Here is a 24,205-nt window from a genome sequence, read left to right as displayed (position 1 = left end):
GGCCAGCATACGGCCTTTATGACTGCACTGTTCCCTCTACAGGTCCCTGCAGAGAGGGGGGCAGAGAAAGAACACTTCAATTGTTACAGAGGTGTACACAGGCCAAGTGTGTGTGTGTGTGTGTGTGTGTGTGTGTGTGTTTGTGTATTTGTGGAGAAAGGGTGCATGTGCGTGTGTGTTTGTGTGTGTGGACATGGGGAGCGTTAAATGAAGCAATTAATAAAATCATTTTCTAGCCCGGCTAAGGAGATAACAGCTTGGCACAGGACCACAAAGCCCCCCTTGCCTTTCCACCACTCGATTCGGCTTAAGAAAGACTCACAGCATCCGTTTTGGACCACGTGCATTACTTGTATTAGAGATGGAAGATATGTTTAGCTGTTGTCGCTAGAGGGCAGTGTGTAGCTGCAGTCACGCTATTAGCACTGCACACATATCCACACACACACACATACGCAAAGACAGACACACACACACAATAAGAATACAAAGCAGCCTGCATCACTGAACACAACAAACAAAGCCAGGAGGAACAGCACACAGACACACACACACACACACACACACACACACACACACACACACACACACACACACACACACACACATTGTCACTTCTCGCTAACATTCCAGAGAGCTCTCCAGCTAGCTCCCAATATATATAGCAGGGTGACAAGATGACAACATGCTATCAGGACTGTTTTGTTGTTGACAAAGAGACAGTTAAACCCGATAGAAAAGCAGGAAACCATCTATGTAAATTGGGCGACACAGTAGACGAGTGGTTCGTCACCTCGGGACAAGAAGGTTCCAGGTTGAAATCTTGGTTCGGGCCCCAAAAACACTTAATTTAGGTTCACTGCAGACTGTGTATGTGGACATGACAACGACATGAAAACGGTAATGTTTATCACATAGGTACATGTGCACGCAAAGCAGCCATTAATGCGATCGCTCCTCCCACCAGTTATTAATGATAACCACAACCTTGCATCAAAGAGTAAACAAAAACCTCAAAATAAGTTCACCATACATCATCATGTATAGAACAATCTTGCCAGTTATTAACACTTGTCACATTAGAAATAAATAGACTCAAAATAATCTGCAAAATCAAAGCGAATAGTGTGTTTGATCATGCGCAGCAACATTGTCACACTACATTCGTGTTATACAGTATAATTTATGCAATCACGCCTCCGGCCAGTTATTAATGATAACCACCATCTCACGCAATAGAAATAAACAGAAAGCTTCAAAATAATCCATGAAATCAAAGCACATGCTGCACTTGCTCATGCACAGGCCGGGCACATGCTAGTATGCAACTTACGTGTCATATAAATCATGTGATCGCTTCTCCCGCCAGTTATTATTGATAACTTATAATAGAAATTGACAAAAAGACTTGAGTGCAACCACAAAGTCAAAGCCCCACAGTACAATTGATCATGCATGACCACCATGTCCTATGAATAATGCTGATCAATGCCGACATCCGTCTTTTGATACGCGCCTTTACTTTACCTAGAGCAGGTGTCTCTCTTAATTCGCTACGTGCACGGCACACGTCCTGTTTGATCATGAACACCTCCTTAAATGCCGCCTTTGATACTCGTGCCGCTTGTTCTTAAAGTGTGTAATCAAACTTAATCCTCTTGTTGTCTGCTTTTCTTGTTTTGGCGTCGCCCCAGAAGAGCTGCAATTACCTGGACTGCAAAAACACACGCCGCGCTGGACTCTTTGGCAAGAGAAGCCATGATGCTTTTGTGGTCCAAAAAGTCAGCCCCACCCTGACAGGTTTAAAAGGGCTGCATGACATAGCTACTATTTATTTAGTTATTATTTACTTAGTTATCTTTTTGCTCCGTCAGTAGAGTTGGTGGCAGCACTTCTGTCTCATGGCAAGAAGGTTCTGCTTTCAAATCCGGGGTTGTATCTCTCTATGTGGAATTTGCATTGCAGTGCATTGCATGATTTTTGTCCATGCGACGTAGCTTTTAAATGCCATTGAAAAAACATTTGTGAACGTGTCTCCTGATGTCTTTGTGTGTCCTCTATCATTAAATTTAGTCTCCCCTCCACACCATCTCCCCTCTGCCCGTCCTCCCCCGAGGGCCATGATGCAGCAGTGATGGTGAGGAGGTTTATATACACACTCCTTAGACCCTCGCATCATCTTATTTTGAGGTTGCAGGTCTCATTTATCTACCTCTTTGGTGCACCAGTGAGGTGGTACACTCCTCCCGCTGTAGTTTTACCTCTCTCCCTCACACAGGACTGCAGCCAACAACAACGTAAGGGTCGCCTATGTTAATTACCTTGGTAGCACAGCGGGGTAGAAAAAAGGAAAAAAGCGAACAGTGTACATAACGGATCACACAACCCACACGTTTTGGTGAGTAAGCATGTGCCACTAAAAGCAGCGTGTGTGAGAAAATAATAGTTCCAAAAAGACGAGAATGAAGGAGAAAAATGCCAGAATGAAATCCAAGGGAAAAAGTTGTGAAAGGAAGCCAAACATACTAGACAAAGTACTCAGTCGAGCCGCAGACCTCCCCCAAGGTGGAAAGTTGGTGGAATAGGAGTTGAAAACAGGTTTATTCACATTGTTTTATGAATAAAAGTGAAAGTGCATTCATTAAATGGTCGCACTCACACGGCGCTGCACTCATCCATGATTCAAAATGTTTGCTTGTGTCATTGTGTCATAACACAACACTGCTTTACTGCAATTTTCCAGAATTTTTGGATTATTTGCAGTGGTTGTGTTTATTCATATTGCACAGGATGGCGTTAATACTGGTAGGAGGAGCAATGCCATTAATTACATGCCGCATCTACTTTGTGTGCCGTCTCGCTTTGACTTTGACTTTGTGGATTATATGTGATTTATATCATGCAAAGTGGCGGTTATCATTAATGACTCGCAGGAGGAGCAATCACATGAATCTACATAGTGTGCTTGTGCTCGTTGATTTTGTGGATTATTTTGAGTCGTTTTGTTTTTCTAATTGTTACTTATATTATGCAATGTGGTCATTATTATTAACTGGTGGGAGGAGTGATTGTTTTGATTGTACATCATGTCCAATTTGGAAAATACTAATCTATAATCTGATTTGACTTTGTGGATTATTTTCTAGTCACTTTGGTTATTTCAAATGTTTATTTATATCATGCAAGGTGCTGGTTATCAATAATAACTGGCAGGAGGAGCAATCACATTAACTCATTCAATACCAAAAACGTATGTATACGTTCTAATAAACCCGAACGCCCCATCCCAAAGATGTATTTATATGTCTTGGGTCTTTTTGCGCGAGAGGCAAAAAGAGGTGATGAACTGCGCACTCATAGAAGTCACTGTCACTGCAGTTTTAAGATATAAAAACGGCCACAAGGTGACAGAAGTGCATTTGATAAGAGCTCGGCATGGATCTTTTGCATGTAAATACACACTCAACAGCAAGGAGGAAGTGGAAGCGCATTGAGCAGTGTTGGAAGGTTACGCATTGTAGGGAAATTTTAACGCATGCACGCCCACATGTGTGCATGTGCATGTGCTGATGTAAAACAACCCTTTTTTGCGATGTTTATGTTGTGGTACAGTTGCTTCAATATTTGAGCTGTCACAAAAGCAAAGTCAAAGTGAAAGTTATGATGGAAATGTATCTTTTCACAAAAAGCAGTTTTTCTCCCTTTCCTTGTTGGGAACTGACCTTTACCTGAAACTTACCTATGTTCTACTGCTGATTACTACAGAACAGAAAAAAGGTTTTTATGATGAAAGATGAGAGTCAACTAAAATCATCTAAAATGGACGGTACTGAAGGGGTTGTCTTTTGAAAAATGTCTGGGATTGAATGAGTTAATTATATGACACATCTATGTCGTATGCCTGCCCCTGATTTGACTTTGTGGATTATTTTCAATCATTTTGATTATGTCTAAGGGTTATTTATGTCATGCAAGTTGGTGATTATCATTAACAACTGGCAGGAGGAGTAATCACATGAACCATATGATACATGTACTTTGTGGATTATTTTGAGTCATTTCATTTTGTTTTTGTAATGGTTTCTTATATGGTGCAACGTGGCCGTTATCATGAATTGGCGGAGGTATCGATTGTTTTGATTATACAACATGTCCAACTTGGAAAATAATAATCTATAATCTGCTTTGACTTTGTGGATATGTTTCTAGCCATTTTGGTTATTTCTAATGTTTATTTATATCATGCCAGGTGGTATCATTCATAACTGGCGAGAGGAGCAATCACTTTAATATGGCACATCTATGTTGTATGCCTGCCCCTGCATTGACGTTGTGGATTATTTTGAGTTGTTGTGTTTATTTGTAATGGTTATTTATATTATGCAGAGTGGTCGTCATCATTAATAACTGGTCATTAATTATATGACACATCTACATTGTATGCTCGTGTGCTTTGACTTTGTGGATTATTTTGAGTCATTTTGTTTTCTTATGGTTACTTATATTATGCAAAGTGGCCGTTATTAACATCTGCTGTGTTGGGCATTTTTACATGTTTTCTTTACAATTACACAAAATAATAGTCTCTATCATAAAAAAAATGTTTATGCATAATCTCAACTCTCGTCAGGCTTGTTTCTGTTCTGTTGTTTTCCTTCCTTGGATATGTGGAGCTAAACAGGGAAGACCATGAATGTGCTTGAAATAAAATAATCCATTCCTCTCGTTACTGCCCTGTCTCCCCTTCTGCCATGCTGTCTGTCCGTCTAACTGCCTCTGCCCGTCTTTCTGACTGTCATGCACACTGGGTCTATTTATGGAACGCCATGTCACTCACGCAACACCATCACCATCAGATAGCTTTCTCCCTGGCCCTGCTCGCTGCTCATACATCATTAACATTCTCCACGACCCCAACACACACAAACACACACACGCGCTCACACACACACACACACACACACACACACAATTTGAGCACAAGCACATGCATGCAAATGACTATACAGCAAACGGTATGCATGGATACATCCTACACAGCCAATGAGAAAGAATAATAATAAGTCCGAAAGTGCGTTTATCTTCCTGTTCTCACTGTTTAATAACAGTTTGAGATTTACAGTGCACACACAGAGAAGGCTGGCTTGATACTAAGAGGCAAGGTATGGAGCATAACTGGTGACATCACAAATAGTTAATCTTATCGAAATCTTAATCTTAATCTTAGTTCCAATGTGGAAATTTGCAGACTTCATGAAAAAAAATGGACTCCAGGAAAAGTACATCAAAGGACATCATAATTGCATATTCTGTATAGTACTTTAATGTGAAGAGGTCCTTTTAAGTTTGGGAAATATTAATAGGGCACCATAAATTGTTTAGTTTTTGCTTGTTGTATATAACTAATATTAGAGATGTCCGATATTGGCTTTTTTGCCGATACTCGATATGCCGATATTGTCCAACTCTCAATTTCCGATTCAGATATCAACTATCTACTATACAGATATGTGTAACATCACGTATCATGTCATGGCATTAACACATTGTGGTGACCCACAATATTGTTTTAGACATTTTAGACATTTCTCTTGGAGATTAATAAAATAGAAAAGAATAACACGGGACGTGTCTTTCCACATATTGGCGGCGCTGGATGCCTCGATGACGGTAAGTAGGGCAGCCCATAGGCCTATATATACAGCAGTTTTTTATTATCGGTTTTCATTATAGTGAAAAACCCCAATACCGATGTCAACCAATATTACATTTTTATGGCAATATCGGGCCGATCGGACATCCCAAACTAATGCGTATTTTTGTCTTTGAAAATGAGCAAAAACGTTTAAAATGTTAAATTTCTACATACATAATTAAAAATGACAATATATTTTATGTAAATAGATGTAATTATTATTATTTATTTTAGGCTTCACCAGTGGTATAACCATTTGTAGTTATTTATTTATTTGTGTGCCGTCATGCACAAAAGCGACCTTAAAGTTTTGCTCAAGGATACTTCCATGCGGTCATTGCAGGTGTTAAAAATGTTAAAGTAAGTGGCACTCTTCATGTAAAATCAATGTCATAATTTGTTTTGTTCGATAATTCAGATTTGGTCATGAACTCAGCTCAAGGCGTCTTCCTTTTCCTTTGAGTTTTTCCTTGACCTCGTCGCCAGAGTGTTTTACTCACAGTTTTCTTTGATGCAACAGATAACTTCTGTTGTGAATTGAGGCCATATATAGTGTAAATACAAATGACTTTCTTCTAATATCTTTTCGTTCGAGATATTTTGAGACTAGTTTGATGTGGTTCAAAGCTACAAAAGGCTGTGTGTGTGCTTGTAAGAATGACCTCTAACAGACAGCCTTAAGACAACAGTGATGACAGGAGGACTTAGTGAAGTAACACAAACCAAGGGACAACAATCGCCTCTCCTAACCACCTTCACTTACACACTAAAAGCCGAGATGGATATTTGGGATGACGAGAGGAAAGCTATGAAGTACTTCTGACAGAGACAGAGCATCAGGAGTCAACAACTGGGGCTGTGTGACATATGGGTGGGGACAGAGAAGGGGACACATCTGGACAGGGATTAGGACTAAAGGCTAAAGAGGCTAAAAAAAAGGAGGGGGAGACAGAAGGACGGGTTTAGGGATGCTAAGAGGAGGAGTGGTGGGGGTATTTGTGGCACCCCCTATGGGTTGTGGTCAAAATGCTTTGGAAGACACGTTAGCATATACAGTGGTCCCTCGTTTATCGCGGTTAATTGTTTCCAGACCCAACCGCGAGAAGTGATTTCCGCAAAGTAAGATTCCATTAATATATGGAGAGCATAGAAAACCTGCTGATGACTTTCTAAATAACATTTTTACCACTATTTGAGCCCTGTAGACATGAAATAGCACCCTTGTAGTCACCTTTACACTTTACACTTTAGTTATTATTCTTTGTTTACACCACATTGTGCAACTCTTATGTGCAGGCTACGGGATCACTGCTGGGACACAAGAGACGACCGTGGCTTTAAGCATAGCATGCTACAAGCTAACTAGTTAGCCTCCAATTTATTCATTCAAAGGGTTGCAAATGAAGCGGGGAAGAAGGACAAAGTAAGAAGCCACAATCGTACCACTTCCACATGAAATGGGTGAAGAACTTTTTTTTAGCATGCCACGTCTCATCAATGTAACATTACTGACATCTAGTGACTAGAATACTACATATGACCTGTCTTTCAATATTTGTTGATTAATAAAAGCTCATAGTCAACCACGAAACAGTGATCATTTATTAATTATTTTTTAAAAACTGTGATAGAGTGAGGGAGCGATATTCAAACCGTTTACTGCATAAAGGAAACTGTACCGTATTTGTAATACAGAGAACCTAATTTTTTATAATCATTAGACAAAAGGTCAATGACTTATGGACAATTAGTTGCTAAGTCCTGCCTGTGGCCCTACAAAGATGGCCATCATTGATAGCGGCAATGTTTCTCAACCCGTCTTAGTCGAATTCCACACACATGAACACACTAAATCTATAGTGTGTGTTTTGTAGAGCTGTGTGAAAAACTTCAAGTCAAACCAACTTTTGGGGTTTAATAACAGCGCTTCCATTTGGTGTATATGTCAGACAACTAATAGCACAGGCAACACAGTAGGGGCGCAAGTTGTGACAAATGTTCACCAGTGGTTCAGGAGTAGAAGAGTTATCTTACACAAACAAATACATATACTGTAGTTCTTACTTGAAAGAAACCCGGGGGCATGGGTCCTCCCGGCATGCCGTCGTTGGGTGGCATGTTGCCCATCACTGGACTGGGGGCGGCGGCCGCACTCTGGACAACACACAGGAAACACAGGTTGAGCCGTGGGGACAAAAACCAAGTCTTTGATGAATGGATACAAACTGTAGAACGAGTACCACTGGTGGGACGCAGGCTCTGTCAATAGATACTCAGGCGCCAAAGATTATTTTCTTATTAAGTAAAAAGAAAATTAAATTACAGACATAAATGAATGTAGAAATAGACATTTATTAACTATAGATTTGCACAACATGCTGAAATATCAATGTTGATCTCGCCACAAGCTAATTACCAGTGAGTACAAGCCACATATTCAAACGTAAACAGTGATTGTAAATGGAGGTAGCAAAAATGGTGGTACTTGCTGAAATTTATGAGGTGCTACTTGATATTGATACACAGTTAGCAAGCCTCCTTTGCACAGAGATCCAGCAAATACAGTATATCAATGGTTTTCGATGTTTTTACACCTCATAAATTTAGGCAAGTACCACCAATTTTGCTACCTGCACTTACCAACTTTGAGAAAGTTTCAAGATTTTAAGTCTATATGGGCGTAGTTGTCTGACTGTCCTGTTTGGTATGTCTTCCACAGGTTTGTCTTGGACCCACGAAGAAATCCAAGGAAGCAATAACAGAGTCATTTTTAGAAGCCATACAAGAATATGGTTTGATGGAATGGGTGTTCTCCTGCCAAAACACAGCGAGATCTGAGACCCTGCTAACCTCAACCTGGCCCTATAAGACACTTATTTGTTGGTGGTTAGCGACAAACAATAGATGAAGGAGGCTGCCTAAAAACACAGCATAGACAGCAGAGAGCATGAAGGAGGACAAGAAGGAAAGTGACGTTGGAGCAGCATTTTGTGGAGACATTTTAGTTCTCCAATATGAGGGTCAAGACAGGTCCACTACTGGATTGACAATGTATGTGTGCGCAGCATTGTACAAGGCTCCACACTACGCTGGTGAAGCAGTGGCAAGCAGCAGCAGAAGCAGAAGCAAAAGGCCTCCCGTCTCCTAGTTGCCATGACAACCCCGACCTCAGCTCCTGCACTTCAGTGCCCATTAAAACCCTCAGGCCGTCAATCAACAGCATGGCCGGGGTAGCGGAGGGAAAGCCAATGAGCTCAATGAGAATGAAGAGGAGAACGAAATCAGTCCATTGTCTCCACTCTCTCCGTGCATACAAACAAGCTTAATGCATACAACATATACAGTAATGTCTTCCCATCTTTAAACCACATGTTAATAGTGTAATAATAATGATGATCCTGCTTTGAAATCATTAAATCAAAGACTCAATATACAATATACACAGTACACAGCAACTGTTTTATTACGGGGACAATACTGTAGAAGAGAAACTTGGAAATCCATTAGAGTAGTCTTTGTACAGCTTGCAGAGCAGTGGAGATTTATTAGCCACTGAAAATGAGGCAATACACAGGCATTAGCCAAATAGCTGACAACACAACCAGTAATAGGATATTTCTGTCTTGGCTGTCGGAAGTAGCGGGTGCATGAGTGCTGCCGGCACCGGGTAAGGTGCGATTCAGTGAGGGGAAAATTCCAACATGTACTGTGACATTGTTAAACAGAGCATGGCTTTCTCCCTTGGGAAACTGGGCCATGTGATGTTTCCCAGCACTAGTCTAAACTACATCCAAGTTCCATTTCTGTAGTACTTGTATTCTCTCTTGAGAATATGTGTAATAAAATGTTTGGTGTTATGTGAGGTTGTTTCTCTTTTGTGAGACGTTTGATATCAGGGGTGTCCAAACTTTTTCCCCCTGAGGGCACATACTGAAATGCAAGGGCCACTTCGATAATCTGTAAAGCATATTCTAGGAAGTTATATATATGTATGTCAAGAAAATCGACATCTCAGCTTTGTGGTATAAGTGAAAAAGGGTATTAGTATGAACTTTGGTCTTTGCACTTTTTTCCCCCATTTTTGCTGCTGTTTTTTTTTTTTTTCCAAATATTTCACTATTTCTTCTCAAATAGTCTTCGAAAATTTTCTTCGTCATATTATGACTTTATTCCCATAATATTATGACTTTATTCTCATTCTCATAATAGTATAACTTTTTCTCCAACCTAATTTCCCCCAAATTACAAAATTATTTCGTTGTATTTCTTATTTCTTAATATCATGACTGTCAAAACAATCTTTTTTTTCGGATTTAATATTTCAACTCTATGCTACTAAAATTACATTATTTTACCTCATTATGAGTTTATTCTTGTAAAACTGACTTTTTTCTTGTTACAAAAATAATTGATATAGTATGCCAGGGTATGTGTGATATTATTGGGATACATACATACAAGTTAAAAAGTTAATCACGCTCAGTTTTGAGTGACACTGTTGCTTTCCCCAACATATATAGATTGTTATCATTATCACTGTATCGTAATACCTTCGTTTTCCTTGCCAAATACGTATATAACACATGCTAATGTCTTATCGCAAAGTTCACTGTGATTCCCACCCTTATTGTTGTCTAGTTAGTTCACACTCAAGCTAATGTGAGTACTTGAGCACACGTGATAATACATGTAACACTTTACTTCAAGTTAAGCTCCATTAGGGTTCGAAGTGGGAAAACAGAGAATATTTAATGCTTCTCGCTCTCCTTTGGCCCCCTGGTTGTGATGCTCTTCAGCTCCGTAGCAAAGAGGCTGCCTGGCTAGTTGGCGGGCTGGCTGCATGGCTGGATGGCCCTCAGACAGCGAATGAGCCTCTCTATCTGTGCGGGGATCAGACCGCCGCTTCCAGGGAGTCATGGATCTGCTGTTATCTGACTCCAGACAAGCAAGGCAGACATACTACTACTACGACCTGCTGGCCACAATAACACCGTCGCTGGTTAAGTGGGTGTACGCCTCTGTCAGATCAGGTAGCAAAGGCTGGAGCACAAGCCTGTCCCCTATTATGAAAAAGTTGTGATGCTGTAACAGTAATATGTCCCCAGAGCCTGTTTGCGAGCACCAAACATGAGAAAAATCTATGTGTAAAGTGCACTATAAATAAAATGTATTATTATTACCTTTACAATAGGCACTCAAACGGCTGCTTTCATGACATCATGAAGGAAAAGCCTCCTTCCTCATGGACATGATACCACCTCTGACCGGACCTGAGCTAGATGAGCCCACCCTGTGTATACACCGAACACTTCACGCAGGATAGATGGGGACAAAAAAAGAGAGGCTTCGCTTTGCATCTTAAAATAAAGCTCTGCCAAATTATCTGTCAGTCAGCGACAGACGTGGGAGCTGGAAGTTTAATCTTTTTGGTTTTCTTCTTGGAAACAGCCGCGGTCAAACACAGCTCATTAGCATTAAAGCCACAGGTGGATCTCTCGTGACGGCTGGAGGGACACATGGTGGTAGTCTACGACCACCCAATCATTGTAATGTCAGGTTGCATGCTGACCGTGTTGAATTAATTACAAAAGAATAACACCTTTTTGACTAGAAAAGAACTTTTTATGCCGCAAATATCCAATTTTGGTGAGTATTTTTAATACTTGAATATTAGAAACAGACAGGAAAATGGTTCATCTATAGTCTTTTGTGAACTAACATACACAGCCCTTAACAACTAAAACTTAAGTAAAAATGCACAGTAGAACCATGTGATTTCTCTCAGCCAATCAGTGAAAAATATGCAAAATAATGAAAGTCATAATTAAATTCAATTCACAAAATAAAAATACCATTATGATGTAAATTGTTTTTAATTATAAATAAAAAAGAAAACAAAAATTATATTATTAAAATTATATTAAAATTATATTATTTACTAATATATAAATGAAATTGCTGAAATAATCCTTAAATAAAAAAAATAGTATTTTTATTCCATTTTAAATTTTCAATTTCAATAATGTGAACCTACATTGACGGAGTAAAACATGTATTGACAGGACGTCATTAAGTGAGTGGCTTCTGTACACGCATCCACACACACACACACACACACACACACAAACACGCACACACACGCTACATGCGCACACACTTACACACATTTATTGGCAGTGTTGGTAGTTAATGACCAAAGGTTGCCGATGGCCTGCTGCTCGCCCTGATGACCCTTTCTAACACAGGTGCCCCCCGCTGGCACTGCTCTTTAATTACACACAGACACACAAACACACCGACGTGATCCCCTACACATCTCCACTCGCTCGGCCCGTGCCCTATCGCTCCATCATTAGGCCCGCCATGTCGAGTGGGATACGACGAGCGCATACGAGACTCCACACACTTTAAATGAAACATGCATTTGCAGCTATATGCCTAATTGACGATCATTAACGCTGCTAATTGCTTGGAGGCTAGGGACAAACGTTGTGTGGTAAGCCTCCATTCACAGCTGTTAGCAATAGTTGCTCACTGTTTCTTGTGCTGTACATTGTCTCCTCCCCACATGGGACATAAATCCTCAAGGGGTGAAAAACATCATACAGGGGGCCTTTAAATCAAAGAGCAGGGCTGCATTTCATCAGGCACTGACATCCACTAATCATAAAGAGGGGGCTGTTGGAAAAGAAGCGTTATAAAAAGCAGGCAATGCATCCAAAAGTAAAAAGAAAAGCATCAAAGATCTAACACCTACAGACAAATAAACAATAATTGCTGAGACACGGAGGACGGGTAGGATTACATCATATCTGCTTTTACCTACCACTTTTCCATTGTAACATGTGCAAGCCCTGATGTTCCTCAATCTAACTTGTTAAGCATGTCCAAGACAAATAACACCTTCCCCATTATCATTACATTTAACAAAATAAAACATCCAAAATTGGACCAGCTGCTGCCTGAGGTGAGCGGAATTCTCTGGTAGGCAGCTAGACTTGAGAAAATGCTGGTGCCACTAAAGGTATGGAGATTGACAATAAAAACACCAGGAATGCATTTAGTGTCTCCTTTAGCCCGATAAATAATACACACACACACACACACACATACTCGAGTACACACACTGCCAAACATGCACATATATCGTCAGCGGGAATGTATACGCGCAGGGACCCTTCACACAATGACATTTAGCGAGCAATAGCGAATGACATTTTCATGTGTAATGTTGATTTGCTGAGCTGCATGTTTATATGCTTTGTTCCTACAACCTTTTGTATGAATAAAGCTGACTTCTGGAGTGCATTTGTTAAAAGTGTGTATTCATTTAATATGTGTAAATACTGACAGGTCTTCCGTCTTTCCAGTAAAAAAAAAAAAAAGTCTTTATATACAGTATGTGCTGAAAGTTTAAAAGAATCCATCCTCGTTGCACCAAAATGTAGTCACCATTTGTTCATTTAAACCCTAGGTTCCCAAAGTGTGGTACGCGTACCCCTAGGGATACGCAGATTGGCAAAGGGGGTACGTGAATAAAAATGAAAACCGGCTTGACTACATTTGCGCCGAACAATTGCCATTTACGTAATGTGCTCAAATGCCTGGTAGGACAGTGCAGAAGGTGACAGGATGAAGTTGTTCATTGTTCTGTGTGCGTCAGATGAACAAATAAGTAAGTTTGATGATTACGTTGCGCATTAAAAGCGTTTCATTGGTGCGTTTTCTGAGCTGTCATTTGTTGACTGGATGCACTGGCTGTGTCCGAAATCCCCCAATTTTGCACGTGTAAGTAAATTTATGCTTTCACGAATAATGTGGCTTCTTCGGGCTTTGCGTCCACTTTGTTCGGCGGTCCTTGAACACGCCATGCGTGACGCAGATTGAGACTTACGCGTATGACTTTCGCTGCGCAGATGTGAATTTTCTATTCTTCCTTCACCTCATCCTTGTTCACAAATGTTAAGGCTGTGCATAAATGCACAGAGGTGAGGTTTAATAATGTTCCATTTTTGCTTGGTGCATAATCTCATGCTTGTCCATTTGGCTCAGTAAAAAGCCTCGTACTGAATTAATTACCATATTGAGTTCTGTGCGTCATGTGCCTTTGTTTTCATAATTATTATGTTTACGTGTAACATTGTACTCATTATTTCCATGTTGCTGCAGACCAAAGCACACAAAAAGATCAAAATTCACCACATCTTACCACAGTTTGTTACCACTTGTTATAAATACATTCACCAAACAGAAGACAAACCTGCCAGGAGATGTCTTACCTCTCCAAAACACTCTTTGTTTTAAATAAGTAGCCTGTGTGCAGTTGAAAAATAAGACACACACACAAAAAAAGAAAAATAACACATTTGATTTTTTTTAAATATAATGTAATATATAATATATTTAAAAATATGTCAAAGATGTGTGGTTTACGTTTTATAAGCGTGCAGGAGTAGGAGGAACATGACTTCCAGTCAGACGCAAAAGTGAAAAGTCTGGGAACCACTGATTTAGACAATACTTGCATAGTATAATCTAACACATGTAATGTACTAATACTGTATTATATGATATTATAGAATGTAGTGTAAAAAATGACATGCTGGCAGGCATTCTTATAAATGCTTAAATTATGACTACAGAGATTTTGAACGGGCCCGCTACCTGTTGCGCACCTGTGGACCGGCGTTTTAGACTGATTTGGTGTCTTTTGGCCTTTGCTTTTGAAACTACTTTTAACAGAAATGCTAGCAACGTTTAGAGGTAGCATACTAAGAGATAGCATGCAAGTAATGGGCTGATATTACTGCACAAGCAGCAACAACAATAATACATTATTATACTGTAGTTACTAAACTAGTTACTAGTTACTAAACTACTTTCACAATTTGAAAGGATGGTTTGTTAATACTTACGTAGATACTCCTTTTGAAATGTATTAACAATATGCATGTACAGTCGTCCCTCGCTGTATCACGGTTCGAACATTGCTCCCTCGCGCTATTGTGTTTTTTCAAAAAATAATTATTAAATGATCCCAGTTTCGTGGTTGACTATGGCCTATTATTAGTAAAAAAAAACAAAAAAAAACCTGAAAGACAAGTTAAATTTCTTCTTCACGCTGCATGGAGTCAGCCATGGCTTGTCTGACATTTCGTGTGGAAGTGGTACGTTTTTGGCTGCTTTGTCCTTCTTCCCCATACCGTTTGAAACACTGTCTTTAAACCAAATAACTAGTTCGCTCAGTAGCTTGCTATATGCTATGGGTGGCGGCTGTCTCTTATGTCCCTTCAGTGTTCCCGTAACCTGCGCAATGTGGTGCAAACAAAGAATAATAAGAGTATAAAGGTGACTATAGGGGTATTATTTAATGTCTACATGAAACTAATAATGGTAAAGATTGTATCTAGAAAGTCATAAACAGGTTTTCTATGCTCTAGCTATGAAAATATACAGTTTATTAATACTAACTCCTACTTTTTGGAAATTCAGTTATTGCGGTTGAGGCTGGAACCAATTAACTGTGGTAAACGAGGGACGACTGCATTTGTGTCATGGGCTACAACTTTGGAGCCTCAACATTTCTACGTGTTAAAGGTCAACATTTGGAACAAATTCAGGAAAGATATGACATGAAAGTTACAGCAAAAACCCCCACAAATGTTATGAGACTTCTAAAGCATTATTTCCACAAATATTGTTAGTAAAAGTTATTGTTAGGGTTGTCAAAATTTTATAATTTTGCATTTTGTTTGGCTTTTTCTGTGTTTTAGTGATGCCACCATAGAGGAATACCGGTTACCATAGAACAGGAAAAGGAATTTACTGTAATATGGCATAGCAGCATAGTGACGACTGCTCAATACAATACAATTCGGCTACACAATCAAAGAAAAACAGAATGACTCACATCCCTGGCACACACACAAAGCGGTCTACTTCTCTTTATACATGACACACTGGTGTGATGCATGAAGTCTACTCGGCCTCTCTTGCCACTTCCTTAAACGTCACATGTCATTAAAGAGGTTAGAGGTTTTATTTCCTTATTTCCTTAAACGCTACGCCTGCATATCAAAGGGTGAGTAATTTCATATTTAGTGTTATTATGCTGCATCTAACTTCTTTTTACACTTCAATGTTCTGTTATAGTTAATAACAGATTATGTTGGGGCGGTTAGAAGCGCCACTGTATCTTCCTATGAAATGCAGCCAATAGAATATTTACATTCAAGGTGTCATCAAACCCACAGACACACTTCTGCACTCCCTATTGGAAATTTATTGCAGCGCCAAACTTTGCCAAGATTTTATAACATAATATAACACTTTATCAGCCAGACCACCTACAGGGACTATTAAAAATGAAAAGAGGAGCTGGCAACCTTGTTAGCAATATCTACCTCCGCTTTATTCACTGGCATTCTTTCATATTATTCTCCCGCTTGCCTCTTTTTTTTTCTGATGTTTCAGAGAAAAAGGTGATGGGAGACTAGCTGAGGAGTTGCAGTCAGGCTGTGCATATAGAGCATATAGAGCCTAAAGCGATATGGTGGTCTTGGAAGCTGCAGTCAGACGTCTTTAGCCTAAATTAGCATATATTATCCTGCATTATGTTGTGAAAATGAGCTTTGTAAACACCATCGTAAGGATGTGGGAAGGGTCCAACAACAGGCCCGGGTCGACACCTGCATGCCGCCGGACATTCCAACCCCGCAACACTTTATGTTTAGCAACCAACAAGGCAACGAGGCGAGACATTTAAAACCATCTCACGCCAGTCTGATCCACTCTACCCATTTCTATTTTAGTGTCTGTCTATGTGTGTGTTAGTGTGTGGAGCCAAGCAGGAACAAGCATTCCCAAAGGAGCAGTTCTCCTGAGTACCAGACAATCCATGGGTTGGGGGGTGGGGTGGTTTGAGCCGTGACACACGCACACACACATACACACTAATTTCCATTTCGTATCCCCAAGGCAGCACCGTGTATACCACCTCTACCTCAAAAGGCCAAACCAACCGCTTTGGATTGAAAAAATAGATTAATGGAAAAATATTTTATTGTGAGTCATGTTGCATCACCCCTTTAGTCTGTCAATCATGACCAAGCAAAACAAACAAGTTAGGCAGCCTCTACAATCAGGGCATCGTTGTAGGTCTCCACACAACTTGACCCCTTAGCCTTCACATTTGTTTGAAAAAATTTCAGACATTTCTGAAAAACTCTGAATTTTTGAGGCTAATTTCTGTACTTTTTGGCGAATTCCACCCTTACTATTCTTCTTGCTAATGTGTGGTTTGCATCTTCTGGTGTAGCAAATGTGCTTTTGACGATGACGTGTTCTATGAATAGTACACAGTGATACCTTTAATCCTGCCCTCTGCAGTTTGTTGCTGATGTCACAGGCTGTTTCTTTACAGCTCTCACAATGTTTCCGTCATCACCTGCTGATGTTTTCCTTGGTCTACCTGTTCCATGTCTGTTACTTAGAACACCAGTGGTTTCTTTATTCTTCAGGACATGGTTGTAATGGCTATGACCAATGTTTGTGCAATGGTTCTCATTGACTTTCCATCTTCTCTCAGATTCACAATTGCTTGTTTTTCACCCGTAGACATCTCTCTGGTTTACATGTTGTGTTGACCTGTAAATGAAGTCTACACAGGCAAAACTTATCCTAACCAAGACATTCAGTGCTATTAACTGATTTCATAAGCAATGCCATAGGACACACCCGTCCAATACTTTCGCTCACACACAAAAAAAGGGTGAGTTCAAATAAAAGGCGCTATCCTCTAAGCTGTGCATCCGATCCAGATGTAAATACTTGGAAATAAAAAGCTGAAATGTTACTCTCTGGTGTCATGTGGATATGGTGGGATGTCAAAACCAAATGTTTTCAGCCTACAGCAAAAATAAAGTACTGCTCTCTTGTTCCATTAACAAAACACTACATCATGAGGTTTTCTACAGCCACAGCCAATGTTTTTTGACCCGATGCTAATTAAGAAACCCCAGTGATTATCTGCTGTTGTAAACCACAATTATAGGAAACTGTGGTTAATTAAATAGAGGCGTTAATTGGGGCATTTATGTTATGTCAACTTTAGACCCATCTACAGCTGTAGAGAGCTCAGTCCTGGTTACGAGGTAAGTCAGGTTCCACCAAACAACACCTCAGCCTGTCTGCTTCCAGACATGGGGGAGGAAGAAGAGGAGGAGGAATGGTGCAATGGAGGAGGAAGAGGAGGAGGAGGAGGAGGAGGAGGAGGAGGAGGAGGGGGAGACAGCGAAACCACATTCCCAAGACAATGGCTGGTCTGTGGGACTTGCTGAAACTCTGGAGGGGCCTGGGGGCACATGGCCCGCTGAAGCAAGATGTGATGAAGGCATAGAAGCGTTTAAGAAAAAGAGGGAGATTTAAGAGAAAGGGTCCACTTCGTCTGCAAATATTAAAAAAACCAAACACGTTTGCATGGTTGCACATGATATCTAGGTGCTGCTTTGTGTTAACACTCATTTGTGATCATTAGAGAGTCCCGCCTTGCAATTACCCAAGGTCCAAAACACATACTCACATAGGTATTAATTTCTTCCCCAGAAACGTTCCTGAGTAAGCAATCTGTGGCAACCTCCGCCTATACCATACCCATTCTCATTCTTGTCTGCGAAGACCACATTTTTCTTGGTTTCCATAGCTTGTCACCATTTAAAACCTCATACACCAAACCAGGAACACAACTCGTGAAGGCACGGATGTGATTCTTCCTGGGTCGACCATCATCGATTTTGACAAATGTTTACTACATGGAGGTGAGAGAAGAGAAGGAGGAGAAGGAGCTGCTTTTAGTCTGCATTCAAGCTTGTCATGTTTGGTTCTGTTAAAAGTACTCCGATGCGTTTGCTCTGCTACTACGGTTTGTTTGATCAAGCGTGAATGTGATCGTCCAAACCCTGATGTGTACCGAACAAATTGCTTGCAAGTAAACTCTGCGTGGTGCAGTTCCGTGTGTAACCAAAGACACAAACCAGTGTTAAAATGAGACCAAAAAGCATGTGACAGTAGACAACATTTTGGATTGGAATATTTGAGTTACGTCAAGTAATATGTCTCAAAAGCTGCACAAGCAAGTCCTTACTTTATGCATATGTTCCTTACTACACGGCCTTAGCGAACCACACCAAAGTATCTTTTTTTCTCTCTTTTTGGTCCAGACCAGTGTACTGAACCAGTAGTGTCAACCTTAGACTCGTGCAGCGCAGGCAGGCGAACACGCTCACCGGCGTTGGCCATCAATAAATAAATGGAGGCTGACAGAAATATCCACACATCATGGCGTCAGCTAGCCATGCGCTGCTTTGGCATGTACAGGGAGAGACCCACAAAGAGGAAAACACACACATCAAGACAGTAACACATATAGAGAGAATGAAGACATTTGTAGAAGGAGGAGAAGATGTCTCCAAGTATTAGTCAGTGGCAGGGAGGTGGAACATGCTTCCCTCCCTTTGACCCTCTTTGGCTCCACCCAAAAGGAGTAAACACACACACACACACACACACACACACACACACTGAGAGAGAAGGGGAGGGCGGTGAACACAAAGCTAAATCAGAACCAGAAGTTGAGACAAAGCAATGTAGAACAGGCTTAGATAGAGCGGGTTGAGTGTGCATTCTTGACTTTTATTGTACAGCCATTTTTCTTTATTTACACAAGAAAAATGTTGGGATGAACTCCATTCCTTCCCCATTAAAATGTGTTCTATGTGTCTCCTGCAAATGGATGCAGTGTTATGTCCCTTGTGTGACACATGCACACACACGCACGCTCAGCAAGCATGCACCATGCAGATCACATTCATGGCGGCACATGCTCCCCCTCTTCAATGATTAGGCTAAATATGCCAGTGATCACAGAACTGCAGGAAGACAGCAGCTCCACAAACACACACACACTCACACACACATGTTATACCCTCTTACCCTGCTCTAAAACACACACACAGACACACACACACACACAGTTTCACTGGCTGTTTTGTCACCAAGCGGTACCGGCAGGCTGCCAACACACACACATTGGCACAGAGCAGGGTGAACTTCATAGCCTTGCTGCAGGTACAGCAATGCAAAATTAGTTAGTGTCATATGTCTAGTGAGAACTACTTGGCTGCAACCACCAGAGGTGCTGTTGATTTAGTCTCAACATAGTTTGCTGTCGAAAGAACATGACAACATGTCAGTCATGGGAAGTTAGCTACATCCACACAGACTTCCACCCTAGCACGACTACAAGGGGCAGCATTATTCCACTCAATAGTTGATGGAGGGAACTTCATCAAATGCACATTCTTAAACAACACAATTATTTCCCCTATGTCCTTATACAGTGACAGTGCAGTTATTTGCTCAACTGCACACACTACTAGGCACCATGTAGGGGCGACAACTTTACTTTTTGTGCAAATGCATTTTCATAATCGTTAAAATATTTATTACATACATTTTCTACATTTTTCCAAAAATAAATATTTACTGTTTTTTAAATGTACAAAATAATTTTAATGTAATCAAAATGTAATAATTATTCATTTTATGTAATTTTGTTACATTTTTTCCACAAATAAATATAACTTTTTTCTTTTTTTTTGTACTGTCCAGCCATTAGGGCGGATAGTATTGTTGATCTAAATGCCCTCACGTGCTCAACAGATTTGCTCTGCCAGGGAAAAGTGTGAGATATATTTTTTTTGGTATGCAAATTTGGAGCGGCCGGACCGAAGCAGGAGGGGATAGAGAAGAAGAGAAAAGAAAACAGAGTGGGGGAGTGCGGGGACAAGAGGGGGACAATACAGAAAGAGACAAGGACAACAGCAATAACAACATTTGCGACAACAATAACAAAACAACAGAAACAAACAGGACTACATCAGCAAATGTATGTGACAGCTATAAAGACGGAGAGGACAAAATAATATCAACAACCACATTGATAATACTACATTACAACAGTCATACATATTAGTAGTAATCGTAGTAATGAAATTATTAACTATAAGTATGACTTTTTAAAAATGTAATTATGATACACATTTGTGGCGGTGTATGTTGTGGTAAAGATGCCTATGCCACAACAAATGGTGGCATCAGTCATTGCAAAGCACAGTGAATCACCTGTAATTTTTTTCTGGCGTCTATTTGAGGTGCGGCACCTTTTAGAGTGGAGGCCACTGTTGGAGGTAATACTGGATTTTGTTAAAGAAGTAAGTTCAGGAAGGAAACACATGTCTCAGAAGGGTGGAAGCCTGTCTTATTAGCATGTGCCAACACACACGTGCACCAACATTTACATGGAACATGGAGCAGCAGCGGCGACCCTGAGAAAACGATACACACACACACCTCTTCCTCTTTATGTGAAAGCCACACATGAACAGGCTACACAACCCCATGAGGAGAAATGAGGTTGTTTGCCTCTGTTATCGCCTTTTCTCAACACCACCCCCTTCCTCCTCTTTTTACCCCTTGCTTAACTTACTCTCTCTCCACTACCCCCCTCTCTCTGTCTCCCCCCACAGCCCTCAGCCAATGGTGTCTGGGTGTCAGGCAGCTTAGAGAAGCTGTTGTCATGGTGATGGGGCTCCTGTCTGTGCTCTTGTCCCTCAGGCATCCCACATCCAGAAAGCAGCATTGTGTTTACATGTCGAGAGGAGGAGGAAGGAGAAGGGAGGAGGAAGAGCATGAGGAGGAGAGCAAACTGCCCCACTTTGGCCAGCTTTTATTGTGCATGCATGCATGCATGCATGTGTGCTTAGACTCTGTAGACACGCAGGCATCTCACACTCCTATTCCTGGCACCTCCACCCAATCTATGACCTTTCCTGGACTCCAGTATGCAGACGGGCAGGCTTGGCCCAGTACAAAACCACCACCACCACCCCCAACAACGAGATCAAGTAGCCATCCCAAAACACTTGCACCTGGTGCAGCCCAAAATAAGGTTCCCAGTCCAGTCATGATGCAGGATGGCACACCGTGACCATGACCATGGGGTTACACAACTATTCTTCTAGAGCAGGTGCATGTTTGACAGTATGTCTTCTCAAGGGACAATACAAAAAAAATCATACTTTAGAGTAGTCAGTGTGCAGCTTGTATAGCAGATTTACTTATCCACTGAAAATGAGTCAACACACGCCATTATTATCTCAATAGCTGGCAACACAAGTAAGCAGCAAGATAACATTGTCTTGCCTACAGTCAAGCATAGTGCACGAAAGCTGCCAGCACTAGGGAGCTGTGGTTCACTTTGGGGAAACATGAATCCAACATGAATCCAACATGTACTGTGACATTGTGAAAATTCACTCACTTTATGATGACAGTATAATGGTCTGGGGCTACATGAGTGTTGCCACCACTGGGGAGCTATGGTTCATTGAGGGAAAACATGAATTCCAACATACACTGTGACATTTTGAAGATCGGCTTTCTTGATGGTGGTAACGTCATGGACTGGGGCTCATGAGTGCTGCCAGTACTTCATCAAAGGGGAAACATGAATTCCAACATGTATTGTGACATTGTGAAGCAGGAACTGGACCCCACATCAGTTTTCCAACATGTCAAAGAGCCCAAACACACTTCCAAGATGACAAAAGCCTTGCTGAGGAAGCAGAAGGGGAAGGTGATGGAGTGGCCAAGTATGTTTCCTCCAGACCCGAACCCAATCAGCACCTGTGGGGCATACTTCAAGCGGAATGAAGGTGCAGGAGTGCGTAGTGTCTAACAGCCAGTGATGTTATCATGGAGGAGGATTCCAGTAACAACCTGTGTAGCTCTGGTGAATTCCATGCCTAAGAGGATTAAGGCAAAGCTAGATAACAATGGTGGGACAGCACGGACTCAAATGCTAGAGCAGGTCGTCCAGAAACCGGAAGGTTGGTGGTTCGTACCCCACTTCCTCCAAACCAATTACTGTTGTTGTGTCCTTGGGCAAGACACCTTGCCTTCAGTGCCGCCCACCATAGTGTATAAGTGTGAATAAGTGCTCGATGGCGGTCGGAGAGGCCGTAGACGTGAATTGGCAGCCACGTTTCCGTTACCCCAGGGCAACTGTCTACCAATGTAGATTACTACCACCAGTGTGTGACAGTGGAGTGAATGAATAATGGGTGAAGCGCTTTGGGTACCTTGTAAAGTGGCGCTACATAAATCCAATCCATTATTGTGTGAATTCACCTATAAAATTCTGCACCGTTTTTCACCAATTTTTTATTATGATTATTATTATTCCGCTGTTTTTTTGTCCTCTAATTCCTCTTTTTACTTTTCAACCAATTCACACCGTTCAAGCATCAAACTGTTCAGTTCATTATTTATTATTCTTGTTATTATTTGGTGTTCACACAAAATAGTCGCACTTTGGACACAATTTGGGCATGCTCAATGTAGGGATGCGTAGAGAAACTTTGTAGCATAGTGGCTGATGTAAACAGAAGTAACCAGACCAAAAAACTATGTAGATATCGGTTCCTCATTTTGGTGCTAAATGCATCGGTTCTTGCACACCCTTAGCTTGCATTTAAGCACCACCGTAAGCCGTTTCAAAAGTACCCATTTGGAACCGGTATCGATAGTATGTAAATTAGTATGTAATTTTCAGTGGATAGTAAATCTATACAGCAATACAGTCGGCCCTCGTTTATCAGCAATTAATTGGTTCCAGGCTCAAAATGCAATATTTTTGTAGTTATGGCATAGAAAACCGGTTTACGATCTTCTAAATACGATTTTTAACATTATTGAATCCCTATAGACATGAAATAGCACCCATATAGTCACATTTACAACTTTTTTATTACCCAGTATAGTAGATATAATCAGGCAAAATACTACATATTAGACATACAGTACATAAGATAACATAGACCGGTGGTCTCCAACGTTTTTTCTTGTGAGAGCTACTTTTACAAAATGAAAATGGCCACGAGCTACTCATTTTTGTCACATTTATTTTCATAGCTTATCTTAACCTAAACAAACCGAATATGCTTGTTTTAGCAGAACTTGAAACAAAATGCTGGTATCCACAACTCACATTTTGTATTCCAGAATGCTTTTCTCTCGAGTGTTCTCACGTTACTAACTGAAAACCTGAATGAAACACAGGCACCTCATGTGGTCGTGGTGCCTGCGGGCAGCACGTTGGTGGCCCCCAACATAGACTCACACGTTAGCAGTTCCTTGTTGTTTTGCTCTGGCCAGCATACCTCCTGCAGTGACTATTATCTCCAATATCCAATACAGTAGACATAATAAGAGTAAATAAGTCATTTCAGACGTAAATAAAACTCCTGTTCACGTGTGTCACAGTGTTCCCTACCAGACCTTAGTGGCGGGTGGACAAATGTGTAGAGGAGAGGAAGTGATGTCGGAGGTTCAGAGTTATGCTTTAGCTTGTCATGGGTTATGGACCCAACAGTACTCGTGTTATTATTATGA

At 40.9% G+C, this 24,205-nt stretch overlaps 1 protein-coding gene across 2 annotated transcripts in view; it reads right to left on the bottom strand.

The window, feature by feature from the left end:
• The window catches only part of ssbp4 (single stranded DNA binding protein 4), a 103,948-nt gene that overhangs the window by 24,773 nt on the left and 54,970 nt on the right, over positions 1 to 24,205 (bottom strand). For both annotated transcript variants that reach the window (XM_054788884.1, XM_054788883.1), the window contains exon 5: positions 7,760 to 7,849. In XM_054788884.1, the coding sequence (XP_054644859.1) occupies positions 7,760 to 7,849 (90 nt within the window). The remainder of the gene's footprint in view (positions 1 to 7,759; positions 7,850 to 24,205) is intronic.

Source organism: Dunckerocampus dactyliophorus, chromosome 10 (assembly GCF_027744805.1).
Source record: "Dunckerocampus dactyliophorus isolate RoL2022-P2 chromosome 10, RoL_Ddac_1.1, whole genome shotgun sequence".
Lineage (NCBI taxonomy): Eukaryota > Metazoa > Chordata > Actinopteri > Syngnathiformes > Syngnathidae > Dunckerocampus > Dunckerocampus dactyliophorus.
The sequence above is the reverse complement of the archived record's forward strand: the minus strand, read 5'-3'. Positions and strand labels throughout refer to the sequence as shown.